At 50.3% G+C, this 23,592-nt stretch overlaps 1 protein-coding gene and 1 pseudogene across 2 annotated transcripts; one reads left to right on the top strand and one right to left on the bottom strand.

The window, feature by feature from the left end:
* Positions 1–6,878: 6,878 nt before the first annotated feature.
* On the bottom strand, positions 6,879–19,124 carry Copz2 (coat protein complex I subunit zeta 2). Of its 2 annotated transcripts, XM_006971888.4 has the most exons (9): positions 18,995–19,124; positions 18,249–18,323; positions 15,054–15,135; positions 14,437–14,528; positions 13,925–13,980; positions 13,017–13,094; positions 11,377–11,428; positions 10,681–10,719; positions 6,879–7,222 (listed from the first exon to the last, which is right to left on the bottom strand). In XM_006971888.4, the coding sequence occupies exons 1-9, from the start codon at positions 19,094–19,096 to the stop codon at positions 7,175–7,177; spliced, it is 624 nt and encodes a 207-aa protein (XP_006971950.1). In that variant the 5' UTR covers positions 19,097–19,124; the 3' UTR covers positions 6,879–7,174. The 2 variants fall into 2 exon arrangements, with proteins under 2 accessions (XP_006971950.1, XP_042138640.1); XM_042282706.2 differs by lacking the exon at positions 13,017–13,094.
* Positions 19,125–21,271: 2,147 nt separating this feature from the next.
* On the top strand, positions 21,272–23,075 carry LOC143267081 (small ribosomal subunit protein uS17 pseudogene; annotated as a pseudogene).
* Positions 23,076–23,592: the final 517 nt, after the last annotated feature.

Raw genomic sequence — 23,592 nt, 5'->3', positions numbered from 1 at the left:
CAAGGCTTCAGGCTTCCAGAATAGATTGACGACAGCACACTGTGTGGTGGGTAAGATTGGCAATAAAGCTGGAGGGCACTGTTTATTTTACTGTGTATTTATTTTGATTTTTGGAGAAAGAGTCTCTTGTAGCCCAGGCAGGCCTCAAACTTGTTATGTGACCGAGTCTGACCTTGAACATCTGATCTTTCTACCTCCATTTCTCAAGTGCTGGGGTTACAAAAGTATGAGTATCTCTATATCTAATATCTAAAACATTCATATTGAATACTCTTTTTTAAAGCATGGACTTAATAGGAAAAATTCTGCCAGACCTTAGTGGTACATGCTTTTAATCCCAGCACTGTGGAGGCAGATGCAGGCAGATCTCTGTGAATTCAAGGCTAACCTGGTCTACAGAGTGAGTGCCAAGACAGTCAGAGTTACACAGAGAAACCTCATCTTAAAAACAAACAAACAACAACAACAACAACAACAAAAAACACAAGAAAAAGGGGGGTGATGAATTCTAATGTAAATAATATGCATTCTCCTGACTGGAGCTATAGCTCAGCTGGTAGGGTGCCTGCTTAGCTTGCTTATCATGCACAAATCCCCAGATTTTCCCAGATTCCATCTCCAGCCCCAAATAAACAGGGCGTGGTGGCAAACACCCACGATCGCAGCCCTTGGGAGGTGGACCGGAGGATCAGAACTTCAGGGTCATCCTAGGCTCCGCGCACCCAGTGTCAATGCGCCTTCACCTGGAGGCTTGGAGATATGTGTCTGTATAGTTCTCCACATATCGTCAACCCATGGCCAAGCACTGCACCGCTGAGCACTTTCAACGGTTTGAAAGTCTTCAGTTAAGCCGGTCAGTGGTGGTGCAAGCCTTTAACCCCAGCTCGGGAGTCAGAGACACACAGATCTCTGTGAGTTTGAGGCCAGCATGGTCTACAGAGCAAGTTCCAGGACAGACAGGGCTACACAGAGAAACCCTGTCTCAGGAAAGAAAAGAAAAGAAAGTAACTCTTCAATTGATCCCTGTTTTTCTTAGAATACAATCCAAGGGGCTGGAGAGATGGCTCAGAGGTTAAGAGCACTGACTGCTCCTCCAGAGGTCCTGAGTTCAAATCCCGGCAACCACAATGTGGCTCACAACCATCTGTAATGGGATCTGGTGCCCTCTTCTGGTTTGCAGTCATACATGCTGTATACATAATAAATAAATAAATAAATAAATAAATAAATAAATAAATAAATAAATAAATCTTAAAAAAAAAAAAGAATACAATCCAAGCTCCTTAGCTTTGTGGATGGAATGAAGAGTAATAGGCAGTAGAAGCTGGCTACCAAGGGTTTAAATCTTACTCCTTTACCTTAAAACGGGTTACTCTACTTCTCGGGCCCTCAGTTGCCTTATTTGTTAAAAATAGGGCTAAGAGCCAGACAGCTCACCTTTAACCCAGCACTTGGAAGGCAGAGGCAGGCGGATCTCTGTGAGTTCCAGGCCAGCCTGGTCTACAGAGCGAGTTCCAGGACAGGCTCCAAAGCTACACAGAGAAACCCTGTCTCAAAAAAAAAAAAAAAAAAAAAAAAAAAAATAGAGCTAAGAATGTCTCCTTGGCCAGGCTCTTCTGAGGGCACCCCAATGTAGCTAGTGTACAGAGAGAAGCAAAGTGGCAATCATTTCTTCATCGCCCACTGTGACCCACTCACGCTCTGCCCAGGAGGAAGCCACGCATTTCAGCAGCTTGTGTCAGGGGAAGACACACCCTCTATCAGCTCTGCTAGCAGATACACACTTTCTGCAATTACAAACAACACGTGGATGGACTGGAGAGATGGCTCAGCGGTTAAGAGCACTGGGTGCTTTCCCAGAGGACCTGGGTTCAAATCTCAGCACCCACATGGCAGCTCACAACTGTCCGTAACTTCCGCTCCAGGAGTTCCAACACCTTCACACAGCTACATATGCAGGCAAAACACCAATGTGCATAGAATAAAAATAAAGAACACACAAAACAGGGTTGGGGGTGGGGCTGGAAGAACACATGTGCTGTCTCTCCCCAGATGTTTTCTGTCCTCATGTAATTTGAGGTCTCCTCTGAATGTTTATAGACTCCTTATCTGCAAGCATAGTTTCATACCCAGTCAAGTTGGAGTCTGCTTAGATCAGATAGTGTGCCTTCCAACTCATTTCAGAAGTTCCCATCAGGAGCTGGAGAGATGGCTCATCAATTAAGAGACCTTGCTGCTCTTCCAGAGGACAAGAGTTGGGTTCCCAGAACTCAATCTGACAGTTTACAATCTCTTGGAACTTCAGCTCCAGGGAATTAAATGCCCTCTTCTGACCTCTGAAGGTATGCTTACACATCTCATACACACACACACACACACACACACACACACACACACACACAAGCTAGGTGTGGTGACACACACCTTCAATCCAGGCAGAAGCAGGTGGATCTCCGAGTCGGAGGCCAACCTAGTCACCAGAACTCATTCCATGATGACCAGGGCTAGCCTCATCTACAGAGCAAGTTCCAAGACAACCAGGACTACAAGGAGAAATCCTGTCTCACATAACAACAACAAAAAAGATAAAAATTATTATTTTTTAAAAAGAAGCTCCCTCTCTTACCTACCAAAAAAAAAAAAAACCTCCCATCAACCTCCAACAAAAGTGCCCAGCTCAGAACAGCCAGTTGGTAGATGTCTGTTGGAAAAATTAATTCCAAAAGAATTTTAATTTCAGTATTATGATCAGTACAGATTTTTTTCTCTCACTATACAGCCCTTGTAGAGGGACCACAGCCATCGGTGTTCACGTATAAAATCTACACCCTTCCCAGTCACTCTTGTTTTTTTCGGTCCCCCCTCATCTGAGATGAAGGGGAGGTTAGGGTCCAGATGAAGACCACGCAAATGATGCTAGAATATAACTTGGCAACTACTTGTTTAACTTTTTGTTGAAAATTCTTACTAAAAAGAACACACATCTTATGTATTGAACCTAAATTCCCATCACTACTCGGAACAAGATTGGATTTTTAAAAGGTTTTTATGCCTTGACATATCCCTCAAATTCAATCTTTTCTTTGGACCCTCCACCCCAACCTCACTGGTTTCTCCCCAGTACAAGGTTCATCACAGACGTCTAAAAAATTTGAATACGAGCCGGGCGGTGGAGGCGCACGCAGAGGCAGGTGGATCTCTGTGAGTTCGAGGCCAGCCTGGCCTACAGAGTGAGTTCCAGGAAAGGTGCAAAGCTACACAGAGAAACCCTGTCTCGAAAAACCAAAAAACAAACAAACAAAAACATTGAATATAGTGAGTCAACAAACAGCTGAACGAGACCCGGTTGGAAGGAAAGAGGAGCCGGTAGAGTACCCAGTAAATTATTCCCATTGCCAGGATCCAGAGTTGAGGGATCCCAATTAATTTCTGTAGAAGAGCTCACAATTAATTTCTCCCCACAATATAGAAAGAGTTGTCTTGTTTGTTTGTTTTGAGACAGACACTATCTCACTATGTGGTCCAGGGTAGCCCCAAACCTCCTGTCTGAGCCTCCAGAAACCACAGCACGTTAAGTTTCAAAGGGCTCCAGGGCAAAGAAAGTGGGAACTTCCGGGTGGGCTGCGGCTGCCTGGCTCATCCCTTCCCAGGCCTGGCTGGCTCCGCCTCCGCCAATCAGTGCGGACTGGAGCAGAGCCCCTGTCCCTTCCCACTGCTCCAGTCAACAGTGGTCCAGTCATCAGGCTGCAGGGAGTCATCCATCAGTGTTGGGACGGGAACCAATCCCACATGCCCTGCCCTCCCGGCAGCCAATTGGAAGGAGGCGGGAGGAGCACTGTGTGTGTGTGTGTGTGTGTGTGTGTGTGTGTGTGTGTGTGTGTGTGTGTGTGTGTGCCTCTGCGTGTTGGAAGGAGGCGGGAGGAGCACAGCGCGCGCGCGCGCGCGCGCGTGTGTGTGTGTGTGTGTGTGTGTGTGTGTGTGTGCCTCTGCGTGTGTTGGGCGTGGGGTGTGGCTGAGTTGACTCCAGGTATTATATTATAAAGAGGATTGAAGGGAGGCGCAGCCACCTGAGATCCTGTGGGTCGAGACGTGACTGGCATTCCCCTGTACCAAGTCCCTGAGTTTGTATTTCTCCGGTGCCCTACGTTCCTGAGGTCTCAGTTTCTGACCTGATGCAGGAAAAGGAGTGATCCTAAAGCTCCTTGCCCGTACGCTCGGGCTGCTGGACTTCCCCTAGACAAGGAAGGACGCTACGATGGGCAGACACGGGAAGGCAAACCCTGGCTCGGAACTGCAGACGCCCTTCCCGAAACCCCTCAGGCTCCGGTCAGTTGGCAGCTCTGATGAGGCTATCATTTCGGGAAGCTGGTGCAGCGGGCAGAGCACGGGGCTGCCAGCCAGGCCTGCTGTCTCGGCGGCTCCACTTGGCTGCAGAAAGCGAGGGGGCGGCCAAGAGACGCAATAGCCAGAAGGCTGGACTTGAAGACTGGGGGTCTTCGACACTATGGGAATTCAGCGCAATCCGCTTTGCGCTACCCCTCCAGGCTCCTTTGCCAAAGTTTCCCAACGGGATCGGGGAAGCCTATAGCCAGGGCAGGTGAAGGGACACTTTCTTATCGCTCCTACCCCCGTCACTGTGGTTTGGGTTACTTTAAAGACGGTGTCCCATCTGGAGCCCAGGCTGGTCTCAGACATACTAAGTAGTAAAAGTGACCTTGAACTCTAACTCTCTCTCTCTCTCTCTCTCTCTCTCTCTCTCTCTCTCTCTCTCTCTGTTTTTGTTTTTTCGAGACAGGGTTTCTCTGTGTAGCTTTGGAGCCTGTCCTGGGACTCACTCTGTAGACCAGGCTGGCCTCGAACTCACAGAGATCTGTCTGCCTCTGCCTCCTGAATCTGGGATTAAAGGCCGCGCCACCACCGCTCAGCTCCTCTGTCTCTGAAGAGCTGAGGTTATAGGCCTCTGTGTCCCACACCCTGTGCGGTCCAAGTGTGAGCAAGGAATTCAGATGTTCTAGGATAGTGAGAAAGTTATTGTCGTGCCCCCACACACACACAAAGTGTGACTTTGTGGAAGCTGCGGCATACTTGAAAGTTTCAGGGCCTTGGTGTACTCCTTAATAAAATGTGGACAGCAGCACTGCGTGGTTCAAAGAACTGCCAGCTTGCATGAAGCTCCTAGCTCCTGCTTGACGCTTCCCATTCCCGTCCTGGCACAATTGAAATTGCAGGTCCACGCCGGGCTGCCAGGAAGCAGTTCACTCCTCCGAGCCTTGAGGTCCCTTAGGGACCATGGATGGAGCCAAGCGCTTCGGGAGGCCCTGAACTCCACAATTTAATTGCACATTTTCCCTCTCTCTCTCCTTCCAGGGTTACATTTTTTTGCATCTCAGGGCTGAGTGCACAGTGACCCAGGAAAGGGTTGTATACGCAGTGACTCTGGAAAACTGTATAGTCAGCGTTTATAATGAAGAGATTTGCTTTCCCGTACCTTCCCCGAGTTCTCTAATTACAAATGGAGTCCAATCCAGTGTAAATATCGGTCTGCTTTTTTGATTTTGTTTTAAGATAGTGTCTCATGCAACCTAAGCTGGTCTCAAAGTCATTATGTAGTAAAAGGTGACCTTGAACTTGTGATTCTCCTGCTTCTGCCTGCCAAGGGCTGTGATTACAGGCGTGTCCCGTACGCTGGGCCTGGAAGTGACAACCACAGGGACAGGCTTTTATTAAGACCCGAAGCTCACCGCTATCTTTATTATAGCAGCTGGCAAAAAGCCCTGTGTTGAGAGGGGAGTCGCGCGTGCTGGTTGCTAGGGCAACGCAGCGGCGCTGGTGTCAGAGATCAGCAGGAACACCACGAGGAGGGTCCATCCCACTCCAGGGGCGGAGTTAATCGAGGCCCTAGACCCGTAGGCCTGCCCGTCGTTTCCTCCAGATGGCGCTGTAGGACCACGGATGCTGTGCGGGGGCGGGGCTTCCTGCTGCGCTTTGCTCCAGTGAGGGGCGGAAGCTGGGGCGGGGCGTGGGAGCCAGCAGCTCAAACTCTGGACGGATCCAAGAAGATAATTCCCCACGTTACCGGAGAAAAGTTCGCTACGTGGAAAGCGTACGGATCAGAGAAAGACTGGGACAAAGTTCAGAGTCTGGGGCCTAGGATAGGGAAGAGGGGTCAGGATACTCAGAAAGTTGATTCATCTTCATCCTTGAGGTTTGTCCCCGTGAATCTCCTCCATTGCCTGCCTCTCTGGACCCCCTTCACAACCTCAGAGGTGCGGATGCTCTGGACATACGCGCAGTGGGCACAAGCCGGGGGGCCTCCTCGCCCCCAGGATCCAGATAGAACCAGCAAGTTTATAGGGCTCTAGTGCCCAGGAGATACGCCAAGACAGAATTCCGCAGTCCCAGGCACGCCAAGAATAATAGCCAAACTGTTCCTCAGTTTGTCAGAGTAAGCCTGACTCCTCTTCCTTTCTGGAAGCTAGGAACGGAAAAAATGACTCAAGGAATCCCTTGGCGGAGCCTTCCTGTGTGTACTGCGCACACAAAACGGGGGTACCATCTTCGCCCCCTCCCCCCTTTCCTGGAAGACTATTATTCCCGTCACTATTATACCTCGCCACGCCTTCGTGTCTAGCCGCTCACGCACACATGGATCCCCAGGCTATCTGTGTTGTATCCGCCCCCCACAACCCCCCACTCCGTGCTAAATATTTCCCTTTCTCTTGATCCCGACGACCCCATTCACCCCACCCACTCAATAGCGCTGAAAATCCGAAAAGATGCACCGCGGAAGCCCTCCTCCGAACACACACACACACACACACACACACACACACACACACACACACACACACACACACACACAGCCAAGAAAGGAGATCTTTGGCAAGAAATTAAAGTTTATTAAGGCCTGGGGCTGAGAATGGCCGAGGTCCGAGGGGAAGAAGCTTTGCTGGTTCCCATGGCCCCAGGGGCAGGCCAGGGTGCTGAGCAGGGTTAACGGAGCTGGGACCAAACTTCTGCTTCTCGGAATTCCTGGCAGGAGACCTCCTGGATCAGTTCCGGGAGAGGCCTGAGAAGGCAGAGGAATCTATCTCTCCTGCCCCTTGAGGCTCGGGGCTTTTTCAGGGGCTGGGGGAAAATGCTCTCTGGAGAGGGAGCCTCGACTCCAAGGTCTTCATTTCAGTAACGACCACTTAATTTGTTCCTTGGCTGACTGAAGAACCTGGGGTGAGGGGAGGATGTCGGGAGAAATAGTTGAGAATGTCAATCAACGATGCCTTTCTGGAGGACTGTGGGGCCCGAGGGAGCCTCTCCAGCCCTGGTCACTAGGTGGCGGCAGCTTGCCACTCCTTAGTTTAGATGAGACCAGGCAGGCCCAGCGAGCCGCAGCCAAAGCCCAGCTGGCTGCTGCTCAAGCCTGTCCAAGTGTGGGTGTGGCCATGGCCCCTGCCTTCCCCGATCCACGCCAGGCTACAGAAGTTCCTCCTCACAGTGCCATCCCTAGGCAGGGGCTGGGCTCAGATACTCGGCACCTTCACAAACCCCCGACTATTGCGGTGTGTTCCCTCCACCCTAGCCGGTCCGCCAAGAAGGAACGCCTCAGTCCAGTGTATGCCCACATCAGTACCAAGACTCTCTCTAGGCATGAAGCCTCCTTCTTTCCCCCCAGATGTCAGTCCCACACTGCGCATGTCCCTTTCTCCTGCAGTCTCCCTCCTTCCTGGCGACAGTGAATTCCTCCATCTCTCCTACGGAACCCTCTCTCCACATTTCATTTCATGTTCACTACTACAAGCTTTGTTTTTATTCAAGACTTCCACGAACACACAGGTGTGGTTCCTGTAATTTCAGCTCCTGGGAGGCTGAGGCAGGAGGGTGATGAGTTCAAGGCCAGCCTGGGCTACATAGCAAGCCCCTAACCAGTCTTCACTCCTTGTTCATTTAGAGAAATACAAACAGTTGTTTCCTGAGAATGTATGACTTAACATTCTAGGCTCTTTCCATCCACGAACTGGTTCATCTAATTCTTTAAAATATTTTCTTTACAAACAGTGTGTGTGTGTGTGTGTGTGTGTGTGTGTGTGTGTGTGTGTGTTACAGCACACACATGGGGGAAGAGGAGAGGACAACTTGTGAGCAGGGCATGGTGATCCATGCCTTTATTCAGTAGGGAAGCAGAGGAAGGCGGGGATTGAACTTACGTCTTCAGGCTTGGCAACATGGCCCTTACTCACTGAGCTATTTTGCTGAGATCTAATTTGTATAACTCAACACAGTAGGTCCTATTCTTCTGAGAGCCCCAGAGATGCTGAGTAACTCGTCATTCAACTTTTGCTGGTAAAGTAAAAGCTTTGGATGACTCATAGGAATGCAAGTTTTTTGTTATTGTTGTTGGTTAGTTTTTGTTTTTGAAACAGGGTCTTGTTCTTGGATCCAAATCTGAAGCGCTGGAATTACAAGCATGCACCACCACACATGTACCATGAAGTGCTAGGAATCTCCCAGGGCTGTGTGCATGTTGAGCAAGCACTCTACACCACCAGTCTCAACTTACACAAGCTCGTCTTCATTACTTTAATTTTTTAAAGTTATATGTGTGTCGCCAGGCGGTGGTGGTGCACACTTTTAATCCCAGCACTTGGGAGGCAGAGGCAGGTGGATCTCTGTGAGTTCGAGGCCAGCCTGGTCTACAGAGTGAGATCCAGGACAGCCAGGGCTACACAGAGAAACCCTGTCTTGAAAAACCAAAAAAAAATTGTATGTGGCTTTTTTTGCCTATATGTGTGTCTGTGTACCACATGTGTGCCTGGTGCCTGCAGAGTCCAAAAGAAGGCATCAGATTCCCTAGAGTTACAAATGGTTGAGCCACCATGGGTATGCCTGAAACAGGTCCCCTGTAAGAGCAGCGAGTGCTCTTAACCACTGAGCCATCTCTTTAGCCCTCCCCAACGTGTGTTCTTGTTGGCTCTGCTCACAACACTCCCCTTTTAGAGGGTTTAATGTTTCTTTCATTTGTTATTTTAATGTGTTTATGTAAAGGTCAGCAAACACCTTGTGGGGAGTCAGTTCTCTCTCACAGTGATCCAACTCAGCTCATCAGGCTCGGAGGCAAGTGCCTTTACTTGCTGAGACATCTCAATGGACTACGTGTTGTATGTTTCTTATTTTTGTATTTTTAAACCAGAGTCTCATGGAGATGTCTTAAAAATCTGGCCTCAAACTTGATATGGCTTTGAACTCCTGATCCTCCTGCCTCCACCTCCCAAGTGCTGGGATTATGGGTGTGTGTGCCACCATGCCCAGCTTGGTTTATTTTATTTTTAGATAAAGTCTCATGCTACAGCCCTGGCTAGCCTGGAACTCACTGTGTAGCTCAGGCTTGTCTTGAACTTGAGATCCTCAAGCCCAGCTTGGTTTATTTTATTTTTAGATAAAACCCCATGCTACAGCCTGGGCTAGCCTGGAACACACTGTATAGCTCAGGCTGATCTTGACTTTGAGATCTTCAGACCTCAGTCTTTTGAGTATTGAGGTTATAGGTGTGAACCGCTGTGCCTGGCTCTTCCAACCTCCTTCCACCCTGAACGCCACCATGCAGCCACATCCTTTTCCCTCAGAACACGAGGAACCACGGGGAACTAGGGGGTGACAGGGTGACAGAGTAGTGCAGGACAGTGGACAGCACTCCTGGTGCTCTCCACTGATGGCACAAGCCTGTCTCTCACAGGGCTACCACATTAGGACTAGGTTAATCCAGGGAGGGAAGCTCCTTGGACCCAGTAAGTCTGAGCAGACAGACCTGCAGATGGACAGAACTGAAGTCAAACCATTTGGCTTGACTAGCAGGAAGTCTGTGAGACTGGAGACCCAGTTTGTGGACAGTAACCACGGTATACACACACACACACACACACACACACACACACACACACACACACACACATACACACAACGCCGCCATATTCTGCATGCATCCCAGTTAGGGTTGTACAAGGTGTGTGGTAGGCTTCTTTTCAATAGCCAAGCTACTAAGGGCAGAAGTGAAGAAACTTAGATCCTACCCCTGGGTGATGAGGCCCTTACCAATCCCAGCATGGCCCCTGAGTGGTGAGGTTAAGTGCTAGAGACAAACTCCCACATGGTATCCTGTCCAGGTTGGAGGAAATACGAGGGGTCTGGGACTCCACGTTGCACTGGGTAACAAGTAATCCAGGCATCATCAGGGTAGCTGATGGGGAGGAGATGGGGTGGGCAGGCGGTAATTTGCACACTCATCCCTCAGCACCCAGTTCCCAAGAGCTCAGTATCCTCAAGGGCTTCCTCTAAGAGTCACCACCTCAACCAGCGGTGGTGGCCCACAAAGCACTCAGGAGGCAGACAGATGGAGCTCTGTGAGTTCGAGGCCAGCCTGGTCTACAGAGTGAGTTCCAGGACAGCCAAGGCTACAGAAAGAAACCCTGTCTCAAAAAACAAAACACACACACACACACACACACACACACACAGAGAGAGAGAGAGAGAGAGAGAGAGAGAGAGAGAGAGAGAGAGAGAGAGAGAGTCACCAGCTCATCCCTTCTGTCCCACATCTCTGGTTTCTTAACTCTGACTATCTGCCCTGGAGCACTGGGCTCTCTCTGTCCTTTGGCCTGTTTCTGGCCAAGGCAGATGCATGGGGCTTACCTGGGCCACACTCTGTTCTGTTAGGCCAACGTCATCAGTCTGTGGGGAAGGAGAATCACAGTCAGGGGGGAGAGGAGTCACTGAGTCCGAGAGCTTGCAGACTGAGGGGGGCAGTAGTTAGCATGACCCAGAACTTCAGCTCTATCTCCACTTAGCCAACCAAGGTCCTGCAGCCTGTCATTGGGAAGCCAGGACCTCTGGTACCCCATCCTTCGTTGCTGGGGATTAAACCCAGGGTCTCACACATGCTAGTCAAGTGTTCTACCCCTGAGCTGCATCCTCAACCTAACTGAAGGGAGGCTGGTAAAGGGAACTAAAGTTGGGGGAAGGTATCATCCGGGCTGCAGGTGTGGAAAAGCCAAGCCAGAGCAGAAGTGTGTATCCACAGTCCCCAAGGCTGCCTCCTGGAGTCATTTTGAGGATGCATTTGTTGCTCCATCCAAGCTTCTCACTGGAGGGCGGGGAGGGGCTGCTTATTTGTTTGTTTATTATTTGTATGGGGAATGAACAGGAGGCTTTTCCTCTTAGCAACAGACACCCCGCAGCTGCCACCAATAACTGCTTCTAAGTGTGAAGCCTGGGTGGCCAGGCTCCCACCAGTGGAGCCCTAACAGCCTGATGCCCAGGAAGGCCAGGGGGAGTAAGGACAGGGAGGGCAGTGTGGAAAAAGTAGGGGTGGGGTACAGGAAGGCTTACCCTAAAATTCACTTTCTGGATCACTTGCTGGGGGTCACTCTCCAGAATCACACTGCAAGATAACAGAAAGTTTGGAGGTGGGTCAGAGATGGGACTCCCCTCCAACAAGTCACTTTCTGACTTTTCATACATCCTGCAGAGGCTCTCTCCTCCGGGGAACCTTCCCACAGGTGGTCCTGGGGCCACTCCTGTCCCTCCCCCGGGGGACTCTCAGCTCTGTTCCCTCTGCACTTTATACCATGGTCCACCTCCATGATCACCTCTGGGGGAGTACTCATCTCAGGGGCTGGTGAGGTGGTACAACCGTTAAAGGTGCTTGCCACCAAACCTGACGGCCTGAGTTCAATCCCTAGAACCCACGGTAGATAGAAAGAACTGACTTGATCCACACTCAATGCTCTGGCACACACAGTGATCAAAGATAAATAATAATAATAATAAATGTACAAAAAATAAAACAACAGAAATCAGGACAGCCTGGTCTAGATGAGCAGATGCTGTGGAGGGACTGGGTCTTTTCACATTTAGAAGCCAGCCATCAGTACACCACCAAGCAATAGCAGGCAGCTAATAAAAACAGAAAGGGGGGCCTGGTGGTGGTGGTGCACACCTTTAATCCCAGCACTCGGGAGGCAGAGCCAGACGGATCTCTGTGAGTTCAAGGCTAGCCTGGTCTACAGAGCAAGATCCAGGACAAAGAAACACAGAGAAACCCTGTCTTGAAAAAACAAAACAAAAAAACAAAAAACAAAAACAAAAGGGGGAGTGAACATTCACAGTACCCCACCTCCCAGAGGCCCCAGCTCTCAAGCTGGGTGGTACAGTGCCACGGGAAGAATATAGCCTCTGAAACATCTCATGCACATGGTTTTAGATCTTGGCCCTTCTAATTCCCTTGGTGTGTGTCCTTAGATAAGTTACTAGAATCTCTGAACCTCTGTTTCCTCCTCTGTAAAATGGGCAGCTGTTTCAAAGATGCTATAATCCCAGCACCTCCGGCACTGAGGCAAGAGGGCAAGGGGGGTGGGGGGGACACTCAAGAGGTTTCTGCTACCATTTACCCCAGAGTCAGGACGTTCTTCTTCCCTGATTATTGCACCTCTTTCAAGAAATTCTACAAACCAACCTTTCTCATAAAGGCTCCCAATCATCTAGGAGTCTGCTAGCGTACTAATGAGAAGCAATATTTACTGAGGAAAAAGACAAAAAAAAAAAAAAATCCCCAAATTACCGATGAAAACCATGGGCTTCTACAATCCTACGTGATAGATTCCTTTTATCCTCATTATAGTGACAGGGAACGTAGACTCAAGAAGAGACAGTGTCACACGTGTATCTAGCTGGCATCGAAGGGGGAGCCTCTGGCTGAGGTCCTTTCAGAAAGGGACGGGCGTCTATATTTCTCCTCAGCCCTGGAGAACAATTTGGGTTTTCCCAAACTCCACCTATCTAGCTGCCTGCTGTGGGTGACTCTCGGGCTACCCTCCCCTTTGGCTTGACTCTGGCTAGTCATGACAAGGGGTGAAGGTTGGGGCCTAGTAGGGATACATGGGAGAAGGGAGGATGAGTTGGCCAGAATGCGCCCAGCACTGAGCCCACAAAGGTATCCTCAACATCTCTTCTCTCTATCCCCTCCTCACCCGCCATCTACAATTTCATCCAGCACCAAGAAGGCTCCATCCATGTTCTCCAACAACCAGCGCCTCTCCACGTTCTTCCTGTGGGCAGACACAAGCACCTGAGCCTCCAGGTGGCCGTGAGGACCATGACTCCTCTAAGCGAGGCATCTCCTCTCCTCCCGACACCCCTTCCCAAGAAGGCCTGGGCAGGAGAATAAAAGGCAGGGGGAGCAGAGCCGATGCCGGGGATCCTGAGCACAGAGCAGGCCAGGGTCATCCTAGGTTGGTTTGCCCAGTGGTTATCAACCTTCCTAACGCTGTGACACAATATGTTCCTCATATTGTGGTGACCCCCCCCACCATAAAATTATTTTGTTGCTACTTGATAAACTGTAATTTTGCTACTGTTATGAACCATAATGTAAATAGCTGGTATTCAGGATATCTGACATGCAACCTCTGTGAAAGAGTCATGGACCTTCAAAGGGGTTGCGACCCACACTCTGGCCCATGTAGCTGGCGTAGGTATCAGTGTTGATTGGGGATGCAGGGAAAACCAACTCTGAATTTAAAAGTTAAAGATACTGTTTATATTGGGGTGTGGTGGTACACACTTGTACTCAGGGGACCAAGGACGCAGGACTGAGGGGGAAGCCAGTGTGGGCTGCGTAACAAGACCTTCCTCTCCCTGCTCTCCCTGCATCTGGAACTTGTGTTGCTATGAGTACTATGACCTCAGGCAACTCAGTGTCTTGAGATTTGATAGCTGGTCATACCCTGTGCATGGCTCTGCCTGGGGCATCATGGAAGTCAGGGGCCTCGGAGGAAGCCAAGTTCCAAGGCTTGCAGAGCAGGGGAGAGAGGCCTTGCCTCTGAACAAAGGGAGAGGCTGGGGGCTGGGGCCCCGGCGTGCACAGGGTGTCACTTACCTTAAGATGTGGCTCAAAGAGTCAAACAGGCAGGCCAGAACAGACATGAGCATCAGCTGAGGAGGAGGAGGAGGGTGTGGGAGGAGGAAGAGAAAAGAGGTGACGCTGAGAGGTCCAAAGCAGGCCTCTGAGCACCCTGTGTGGGCCAGGAGGGAGCACTCCCTCTTCAGAGAGGGTGTGGCTGGAGGCTAGCAGCACTTTGACTTGGGAGGGGGAATTTCCCTAGGTTTGAGCTGAGGGACACTGGAGTGCTCCCCTGGAGGACATACTGGGTGTCCCCTTCTCGAAATATGTTTAGAAAGAACTAAACAACTCCCTACAGAAGGTGTGAGGATTTCATTTCTCGTTCCCAAAGCACCTGAGAACATTATGGGTGTGTACAATTGCAGAGAGACCCATTCTGGCTGCCCTTCCACCCCCAGATCCTAAAGCAAGGATAGCAACAGGGAGCATCCAGAACCCACCTCCACCCCAGGACAGACCCTCCTTTGTCACCCAACCTCTAAATTCACCTCGTTCTCAGAGGAAGAGCCCACCACATACAGGAGGAGGTCAATGCTGCTCTTGTAGACGATGGTCATGCCCCCCAAAAATGCGATCTCACCTAGAAGCAGGAAAGCTTTCAAATCAGCACAGGCTCACCCCAGCCTGGGGCTAGCCTGGTCTCCATTCCCCAGGCCTCTCCCTTTGTTTCCTACTTCCTGTTTCCCGAGGAAGTCCAGTCAGACCACCACTACTTGGAGGCTGCTCTGTGTGTCCTTGGTCCCATCCCAAGTGTTATGTCTTGAGAGGGCTTCCTGGTGAGAAGTCAACAAATCCAGCCTGCAGCTGACCTCCCGCCCACCCTCCCGTCCCGTGCAATGCCCTGGGACCAGATCCAAGTGCGCGTAGGGGGTCCACAGCACAGTTGGGAGGGGAGGGGTGGGGGGTGAGAGTGACGGGCAGTGAAGGTCCCAGGATGGATGAAAGAAAGGAGTGGAAAGCAGCTGGGGAGGACAAAGGGCTTCAGAGGAGAAGGGAATGGCCTGTGGGTGTGGGAGGCCAACAAGGACAGATGTGTCCAGATGGAGAAGGTGACAGGCAGTGCGGCCAGTCATCTGGGAGTGTCATGGGGGAAGGCAGGCGTTACTTTCAGCGCGGCTGGTCTTGTTGAAGACATTTTTCTCGAAAACCATCTGCTCCTTCGTGGAGGGAAATGTATCATCATAATACTGTGAGAAAGAGAAGGAGAAAGGCGATCGCCATTGCACGGAGCCAGCTCCATCCTTGGGAGGGGCTAGCAGGGAGTGCTGGGGGCTGGCTAAGCGGGACCTCCTTGTCACCTCCCTCCAGGCCTGTCTGCTTCCAGGTCCCCATAAACAAGTTCCAGGCAAAGAAAATCAAAGTAGAGAAATATTGGGGCTGCCTTTGGAGTCTTCATCTGGCTTTCTCCCCCTCTCCCTTCCTCCTTCCCTTTCTCCCTCCCTCCCCCTCTCCCTCCCTCCCTCCCTCCCTTCCTTCCTTCCCTTCCTCCCTTCCCTCCCTCCCTCCCTTCCTTCCTTTCCTTCCTTCCTTTCCTTCCTTCCTTCCTTCCCCTCTCCCTCCCTCCCTCCCTCCCTCCCTCCCTCCCTCCCTCCCTCCCTTCCTTCCTTCCTTCCTTCCAGCATTGCTGGGGTTGCAAGCCAGAACTTCACACATGCTAGCAAAGTGTTGCACCACTGAGCTGCACCCCAGCTTGTTTTCTCTTCCCCAGCCCTTCCTTCCTTCCTTCCTTCCTTCCTTCCTTCCTTCCTTCCTCCCTCCCTCCCTCCCTCCTTCCTTCTTTCCCTCTCTCTCTCCCTCCCTCCCTCCCTCCTTCTTTCCTTCTTTCCTTCCATCCTTCCCTCATTTTCTTGAGGTGCTGGGAATGGAAATCAGGCATGCATGCTAGGCAAGTACGTGTTTTGCCGCTAACCTATATTCTCAGGCCCCTGTCTCAATTATTTTGCTTTACTTTTGAAACAGGGTCTCACTGTGCCACCTGGCTAGCCTGCTATATGTAGACCAGGTTAGCCTCAATTTCTTTCTTTCTTTTTAAATGGTTTTTTTTTTTTTTTTTTTTTTTTTTTTTTTTTTTTTTGTTGAGATAAGGTTTCTCTGTGTAGCCTTGGCTCTCTTGGAACTGGCTCTGTAGACGAGGCTGGCCTTGAAATCACAGAGATCCATCTGCCTCTGCCTCCTGAGTGTTGGTATTAAAGGTATAAACCACTACCACTGGCTCATCCTCCATTTCTTTCTTTCTTTTTTTCTGAGACAGGGTTTCTCTTTGTAGTTTTGGTGCCTGTCCTGGATCTCGCTCTGTAGACCAGGCTGGCCTCGAACTCACAGAGATCCACCTGGCTCTGACTCATCCTCCATTTCTTAACCTATAACAAAGATAGGACCTTCTAGAAGGAGGCCCCTGAGGCTTTGGCAATGCTGATCCACCTCTGCCCATCTGCTAAAGCAAGGTGTGGTCAGCTCAGTTTTCTGCATGTGACTTTTCCATTCAGTAATCAGGTCTGCAGGCAAGTTATCAGACGCCCTGCTGAGTCCTACCATGGTGAACAAACTCATTTAAATGTTATGAGGACTAAGTTTCAGCTCCAACAACTGGAAATGCTTTAACACATTCCATATCTAGTTTAGATGTTATAGCTGGGTGTGGGGCACATGCCTTGAGTCCCAGCACTTGGGAGGAAGAAGCAGGAAGATCACGAGTTCTGGGCCAGCCTTGACTACACAAGACCCTGTCTCATTAAAAATAAATAAATAAATAAATAAAAATAAAATAAAATAATGTATGGATCACACAAATAGTCTCAGCATTAGGGACGCTGAGGCAGGGTCACTGTGACTTCCAGGCTAGTCTGGGCTACACAGTAAGTTCCAAGCCATCCTTAAGTACAGAGTGAGTCCCTGTTTCAAAAACACAAAATAAGCAAACAAAAATATCTAGAGGGCTAGTTGAGGGGGTGCCCTTTAACCCTGGCGGATCTCTGAGTTGGAGGCCAGCCTGGTCTACAGAGTGAGATCCAGGACAGCCAGGGCACAGAGAACGGCTGCCTAAAAAAACAGACAAAGAAGTTAGGGCCTGGTGTTACATGCTTGCCTGCGATCTCAGCACTGGAGAGGCAGAGGCAGGAGAAGCAAGACAGGTTTAAGGCCAACCTGGTCCACGACAAAACAAAATAAAATAAGAGGGTTATATTTCTGCTACGGTTAATTGTGTCGGTGGCCGGAGTATTCTTTATTTAATTATTGGGATTTTTTTTGTTTTGTTTTTGAGATAGGTCTCAATATGTATCCCTGGCTAGCCTGAAACTCCCTATGTAGACCAGGCTGGCCTCAAATTCACAGAGATCCACCTGCCTCTGCCTCCCGAGTGCTGGGATTAAAGGTGTGTGCCACTGCCTGGCCTTCAGTGGCAGGAGTTTTAGGGTACTTTTCTTTCCAAAGTTCTTTTTTTCTCTCTTTTTAAAAACAGTTATCTCTCTCTCTCTCTCTCTCTCTCTCTCTCTCTCTCTCTGTGTGTGTGTGTGTGTGTGTGTGTGTGTGTGTGTGTGTGTGTGTGTTGTGGGGGCAAGTATGGAGAGGTCAACTGACAACCGGAGGGAATGTTTCCCTCCATAGTGAACTCAGGATCCAACTGAAGCCATCAGGCTTGGTGGCCAGCGCCCTTACTCACTGAATCATCTGGCCCACCCTGAGACTTAGCTTAGCTCATCTCACCCAGGCCATGTAGGATGGACACCAGACAACTGAGTGAGGGGTCCCTGAAAACCACCTGGAGCCTCAAATCCAAACCCCGAGTCTCAGGGTCAGTGATGACACCAACCCTGTGACCTCAGGCAGCCTACCCAGCTTCTCTACCCTTCCCTTTCTGCATCTGTGAGGTTAAAGAATGGGACAACATGGTCTCCCAAGTCCCCCCTCATTCTAAATACCCACGCTCAGTTCTTTGTGTTTACCAAGCTGAAATGCAAAAGCACACGGGTCGCTCGACTACAGTTTCGGGACCCAGCTCAGCTCTCCACTTTGGTGGAGCTTCCCACGCCCCGGGGTGCAGCTGGCCAGAGCAAGGACAAGGAAAAGACATGTCAGGAAACATGAGTAGCAACAGAGGGGATAGCCCCCTCCCCCGCCCGCCATCAGATTGATAAGGGCATAGCATGGACAGGATGACTTCTAGGGAGTCTAGGCTGGGCTGCTCTGCCATCCAGAAAGCAGAGTTTTCCCTACAGGACTTAAACGGGCTGGGTGGGGACCGCTTGTTTTGGACATGTGGCACTCACTGTCTTTAGGGTTTCTGTGGTTGAGGGGTTACCTTGGCCAGCAGCCTTCGCCCGTCATTATCTAGGATGAAGACAGCCTTGATGGTGTAGAGAGAAGGTTCCTGAAACTGACACGGGAGGGAAAGGAACCTCTGACTCAAAGTGGACCGTATGGTGGGTCTATGGAGTCAGCTATTCCCTCAATCCACAGCTGGTTCCAGCCCAAGCCCGTGCCACATGGACCATTTCCGGTGCCCACTCTCCTCCCAGGCAGATGTTCCACTGCAGGTCCAAAAGGAGTGGGTGCAGAAAGTCCTACCGGGCCCAAGTTCTGTCATGCACTGACTGCTCCAGAGCCCGAGTCGGAGTGTATCACAGAACCTGGGCCCGGGGAACAGCGGCGCCCGCCGAGCCTCCTTGTGTTCAGCTGACCCCAAGCTCCAGAAGCGCGGCCATCACCCTGGAGCAAGGGAGCCCAACCAGACCACCCCGCCAGCCACTCCCACTCCTCCCTCGTCCCGCCAGACTCTCACCCCCAAGCCTGCCACCCCGGTCAGTCCCAATCACAGCTCTGAGTTCCCCCAGAACTTCAGCCCCGCGACACTCCACGCAGGCCAGGCCTCCTCCTCGCCCCGTGCGCTCCCGGTCGAACTTTTTCTCCCCTCTTTGGGCCCGGGCTCCCTCTCCGGGGCTGGGCAGTGGTGGCACAAAGTTTCCAGCCCAGGAGCCCGGGACAAGTCGGCTCCCCCACCCCACCCCAATCCTGCCGCCCCGGGACCCAGCACTCCACGCTCCGTACCCGCATTTCCGTGGCTCGGGTGGGTGGCGCTGCGCCCCCCGCTTGGGCGGCCGAGGCCCCCTCCCCCGGGTGCGGACGTGGCCAGGCCTCCGGCCGCTGCATTCCGCTCGCTGCTCGCACTGACAGCGCCGCCCCGCCCCGCGCCCGGCCCCCGCCGCGCCGCCCCTCCGCCCAGTCCTGCGTGGCTGGCCTCTGTGCGCGTCCCCCTCTCTCTGAGCGAGCTTCCCGCCTGACCCCCCCACTCCGCAGAACCTCCTCTCCCCACCTGGCTTCTTTCTCATTCTTCTCCCTGGGCCCCTCTCTGTGCCTCCAAGTCTCCCAGGTAACCCAGACCCAGCCCCTCTTCCCTCGTACCTAGTCCTCTTCTGGCCAGGGCGCCTGTGGCTTTGGTTCATAGAGGTCTCCATGTGGCTGTCCTGGGCCAGCCCGAGTCACAGGTGAGGCTCACCTTTTTTTCTCAAGAACCCCCAGATGTTAGTGGGACAAATATTCCAAGCCACCTTTTTGGATCTCAGGACAAAGCCTATCAGAAAGACCAGGTGGCGACTCTCTCCATGGAGAAGAGTTTCTCTCATACTACTTGGAGAAAAGAGCCATAGGCTGAGGGACACCTCCTCCAGACAATTTTCAAGACCCAGAGGTGGATAAGGCGGGTAGTACATTGCCTGTAATCCAGCGTGAGCCTGTGGACTACCCTGGCCAGAGTGCAATCACACACGGTAATGTAGTTAATGGCACTTGGGCAACCATTCAGGACACTGATATGTGTCCCTTTTACACGGAACACTCCCAATGTGTGTCAAAAGTCGTGCCTGGGAAGTAGGTGTTTTCAGACACACCAGTTGAGAAGAGTCAGGTTTCCTGTGAACTTTTCATGCTGGCTGGGCTAAGTTGAGTGGGAGAGTCCCCAGGCTTTGGACGGGCGACGTTTTCCGGATTTTGCCCTTCAGGGCCTCAGTGTGGGGTGTCACAATTTCTCCCCTCAGATGGTTTACACAGGGCTTCCTTGCACTGAAGACACAAGCCTTTCTCTTTCCAACCTACACCTTTTTTGTTTTTAAAAATTACACTTCATCTATCTACCTATCTATCTATCTATCTATCTATCTATCTATCTATCTATCATCTATCTATCTATCTATCATCTATCTATGTTCTGTCCTCTATTCATATTATTCATGGGAGTGTGCCTCAGCACCCATGTGGAGGTCAGAGAACAACTTTCAGGAGTCAATTCTCTCCTACTTTCTAGGTCCTGGGGGATTGGATTTAGGTTGTTAGTTTTGGTAGCAAGTGTCTTTACCCATTGAGCCATCTTATTGGCCTGAAAGTTTCTTATTAAATATCCTCATCAAGGGGGCCGGATAAATGGCTCAATAATTAATAGTATTTGTTGTTCTTGCAGAAGACCCGAGTTCAGTTCCCACCCCCACATCATGTGGCTCACAAACACCTGTAACTCAGGTTCCAAGATTTCTGGCACCCTCTTCTGGCTTCCACAGGCATTGCATACATGTGGTGCACATACAGACAAGCAGGTGCACACACAAAAATGAACGAATGAATAAATATATACATTTTTCCAGGTATGGTGGTACATGTCTTTAATCCCAGCATTTGGGAGGCAGAAGCAAGGTGTATCTCTACCAGTTTGAGGCCAGCCTGATCTATATAGCAAGTTCTAGGTCAGCTGGGGCTGCATAGGAAGAGCCTATCTCGATAATAACTTGATATTATTATTATTATTATTATTATTATTATTATTATCTAGATGTGGTGGCACATTTAGTCTCAGCCCTTAGGAGACAGAGGCAGGCAGCTCTCTGAGTTTGAGGCCAGCCTGATCTACAGAGCAGTTCCAGGACAGCCAGGTCTACACAGAGAAACCCTGCCTCAAACAACCCAATAATGATAATAATAATAATAATAACAACAACAAAAATAGATTCCTCATCCAAAGCTGGCCACCTGTCTGGTTGGATGGGTCTCACCCACAGCAGTCTGCCTCAGCACTCTCTCATTTTCTTTTTTCTTTTCTTTCTTTTTTTGGTTTTTCGAGACAGGGTTTCTCTGTGTAGCTTTGCGCCTTTCCTGGAACTCACTTGGTAGCCCAGGCTGGCCTCGAACTCACAGAGCTCCGCCTGCCTCTGCCTCCCGAGTGCTTGGATTAAAGGCGTGCGCCGCCACCACCCGACTCCACTCTCTCATTTCCACTGCAGTTTTCTCAGTCTCTAAACATCGATCTTAGCAAGGCCTGTAATCTTAGCACGCTGGAGGATGACACAGATGGAGTGTGAGGCTGCGGCAGGGGAACTGATGAATTTGAGACCACCCGTCTGGGCTATGGAGTGAGTTTCTGTCTCAAAACCAAAGGAAGAAACAACAAGGTGGGCAGGGAGACCCGTGGCTTTTTATCACAGTAACTGGAATAGAGAGGTAGGATGATCAGAAATCCAAGGCCAGTATCGGCTGTGTGAGATCCCGCCTCCCAGAAGAACGAACGGGGCGCAGAGATAGCTCGGTGGGAATTGCTTGCTACCCAGCCCAATGGACTGAGTTTAATCCCCAGAACAGACACGGTTGCTGTAGGATGGTCTGTATATCAAATCTGTTGCTCTGATTGGTCAATAAATAAAACACTGATTGGCCAGTGGCCAGGCAGGAGGAAGTATAGGAGGGACAAGGAGGAGAAGAATTCTGGGAAGTGGAAGGCTGAGTCAGAGAAACTGCTAGCCGCCACCATGACAAGCTGCATTTGAAGACACCGGTAAGCCACAAGCCACGTGGCAAGGTATAGATTTATGGAAATGGATTAATTAAGCTATAAGAACAGTTAGCAAGAAGCCTGCCACGGCCATACAGTTTGTAAGCAATATAAGTCTCTGTGTTTACTTGGTTGGGTCTGAGCGGCTGTGGGACTGGCGGGTGAGAGAGATTTGTCCAGACTGTGGGCAAGGCAGGAAAACTCTAGCTACACACGGTAGTGGTGGTGGGGGCGAACCCACGGTTAGTCTTCTGACCTCTGTATCTAAGCTGAGGCATGCACACAAAAATGTACATACACAATAAATAAATGTGAGAAAAACAACAACTAAACGAATAGGTAAGACTTGAACAAGGAGCAGAAAAAAGTAACGGAGCAAGCCAGGAAGACATCTGAGTAACCACCACTGAGTACAGACCCTTTCTTTGAAGGTGTGACCAAGTCTTCCCTGCAGGCCAGCAGAGCTGTAACTGTGAGTACAGTCAATGATACTGGATGCAATGTGTGTGTGGCGTGGACCCAGAATTTGGGCATTTTGTCTGGACTCTAGACCATGGGAAGTTATACTAATGGTCATGTGGCTGGATATATTATATTAATTGATTTGGCTTTTCTTCAGACTGCATATATTCAGATTGAAGCATGCTTACCAAAAGCAGCCCATAATCTTTCAAAACAAGAAGAAGGTTTGCCTGGGAGAACCTGACAAGAAGAAGCCCCCTCAGTACCACAAGAACATCAGTGTAGGCTTCAAGATACTCAAAGAGTCCACGGAGGGCACCTATATAGAAAGAAAATGTGCCGGGCGGTGGTGGCACACGCCTTTAATCCCAGCACTTGGGAGGCAGAGGCAGGCGGATCTCTGTGAGTTTGAGGCCAGCCTGGTCTACAAAGTGAGTTCCAGGAGAGGCTGCAAAGCTACACAGAGAAACCCTGTCTTCAAAAACCAAACCAAAAAAAAAAAAAAAAAAAAAAAAGAAAGAAAGAAAGAAAGGAAAAAGAAAAAGAAATGCCCCGTTTACTGATAATGTCTCCACATGAGGGTAGTTACCACCCAGTGTGGTGACCAAGTTGAGGGTGAAAAGGACTATTGTGACCCACAGGGACTATCGCTGCTACATCTTTACTACAGTTGCTTTGAGAAGCACCACAAGAATATGTCTGTCTGTACACCTGTCCCCTGCTTCAGGGGCCTGGACATAGGTAACATCATCACCAGGCCCCTGAGCAAGACAGTGCAGTACAGTGTGCTAAAGGTCACCCGGGGCCACCAGCACCCAGAAGCAGTTCCAGACATTTGGAGAGGATGCCAGCTGACTCCACAGACACAGAGAAGTTATTCTATAACTTTAAAAAATGACTTGATTCTTTCCGTGCCTTAATATTTTTGTGACGTAGTCTTTTTTTTTTTTTTTTTTAGTTTGTCTGTATAAGAACAGTACCAAAGCCAGGCAGAGTTGGTACATGCCTTTAATCCCTGAACTTGGGTTGGGGATTTAGCTCAATGGTAGAGTGCTTACCTAGCAAGGGCAAGGACCTGGGTTCGATCCTCAGCTTAAAAAAAAAAAAATCCCTGAACTCAGGAAGTAGAGGCAGGAGGATTTCTGTGAGTTCAAGGGCCAGCCTGGTCTACAAAGCAAGTTTCAGGACAGCCAGAGCTGTTATATGGAGAAATCCTGTTTCTAAAAACAAAAACAGACAAACAAAAAACAGTACCCAAAGCTCGTAGAGTCTTTTCCTAGCTCTCGTTTGGTACCTGAACCACACTGGGAGGTCAGTCTCTAAAGAAGGGACAGAGAGCTTGAGAGATAGGAGCCTAGGAGCTGGGGTGGCT

Source organism: Peromyscus maniculatus, chromosome 8, assembly GCF_049852395.1.
Source record: "Peromyscus maniculatus bairdii isolate BWxNUB_F1_BW_parent chromosome 8, HU_Pman_BW_mat_3.1, whole genome shotgun sequence".
In the NCBI taxonomy this organism is placed as follows: domain Eukaryota; kingdom Metazoa; phylum Chordata; class Mammalia; order Rodentia; family Cricetidae; genus Peromyscus; species Peromyscus maniculatus.
This window is presented reverse-complemented; position numbering and strand designations above follow the sequence as displayed.

Bases quoted from the DNA above. Each gene is read 5' to 3' on its own strand.
- Copz2 (XM_006971888.4), bottom strand. From the start codon at position 19,096: ATGCAGCGGCCGGAGGCCTGGCCACGTCCGCACCCGGGGGAGGGGGCC. The intron at 11,429-13,016 runs GTGAGGAGGGGA...GTTATCTTGCAG, and splicing joins GATGAAATTGTAGATGGCGG to TGTGATTCTGGAGAGTGACC. The intron at 10,720-11,376 runs GTAAGCCTTCCT...CCTTCCCCACAG, and splicing joins TCCAGAAAGTGAATTTTAGG to ACTGATGACGTTGGCCTAAC.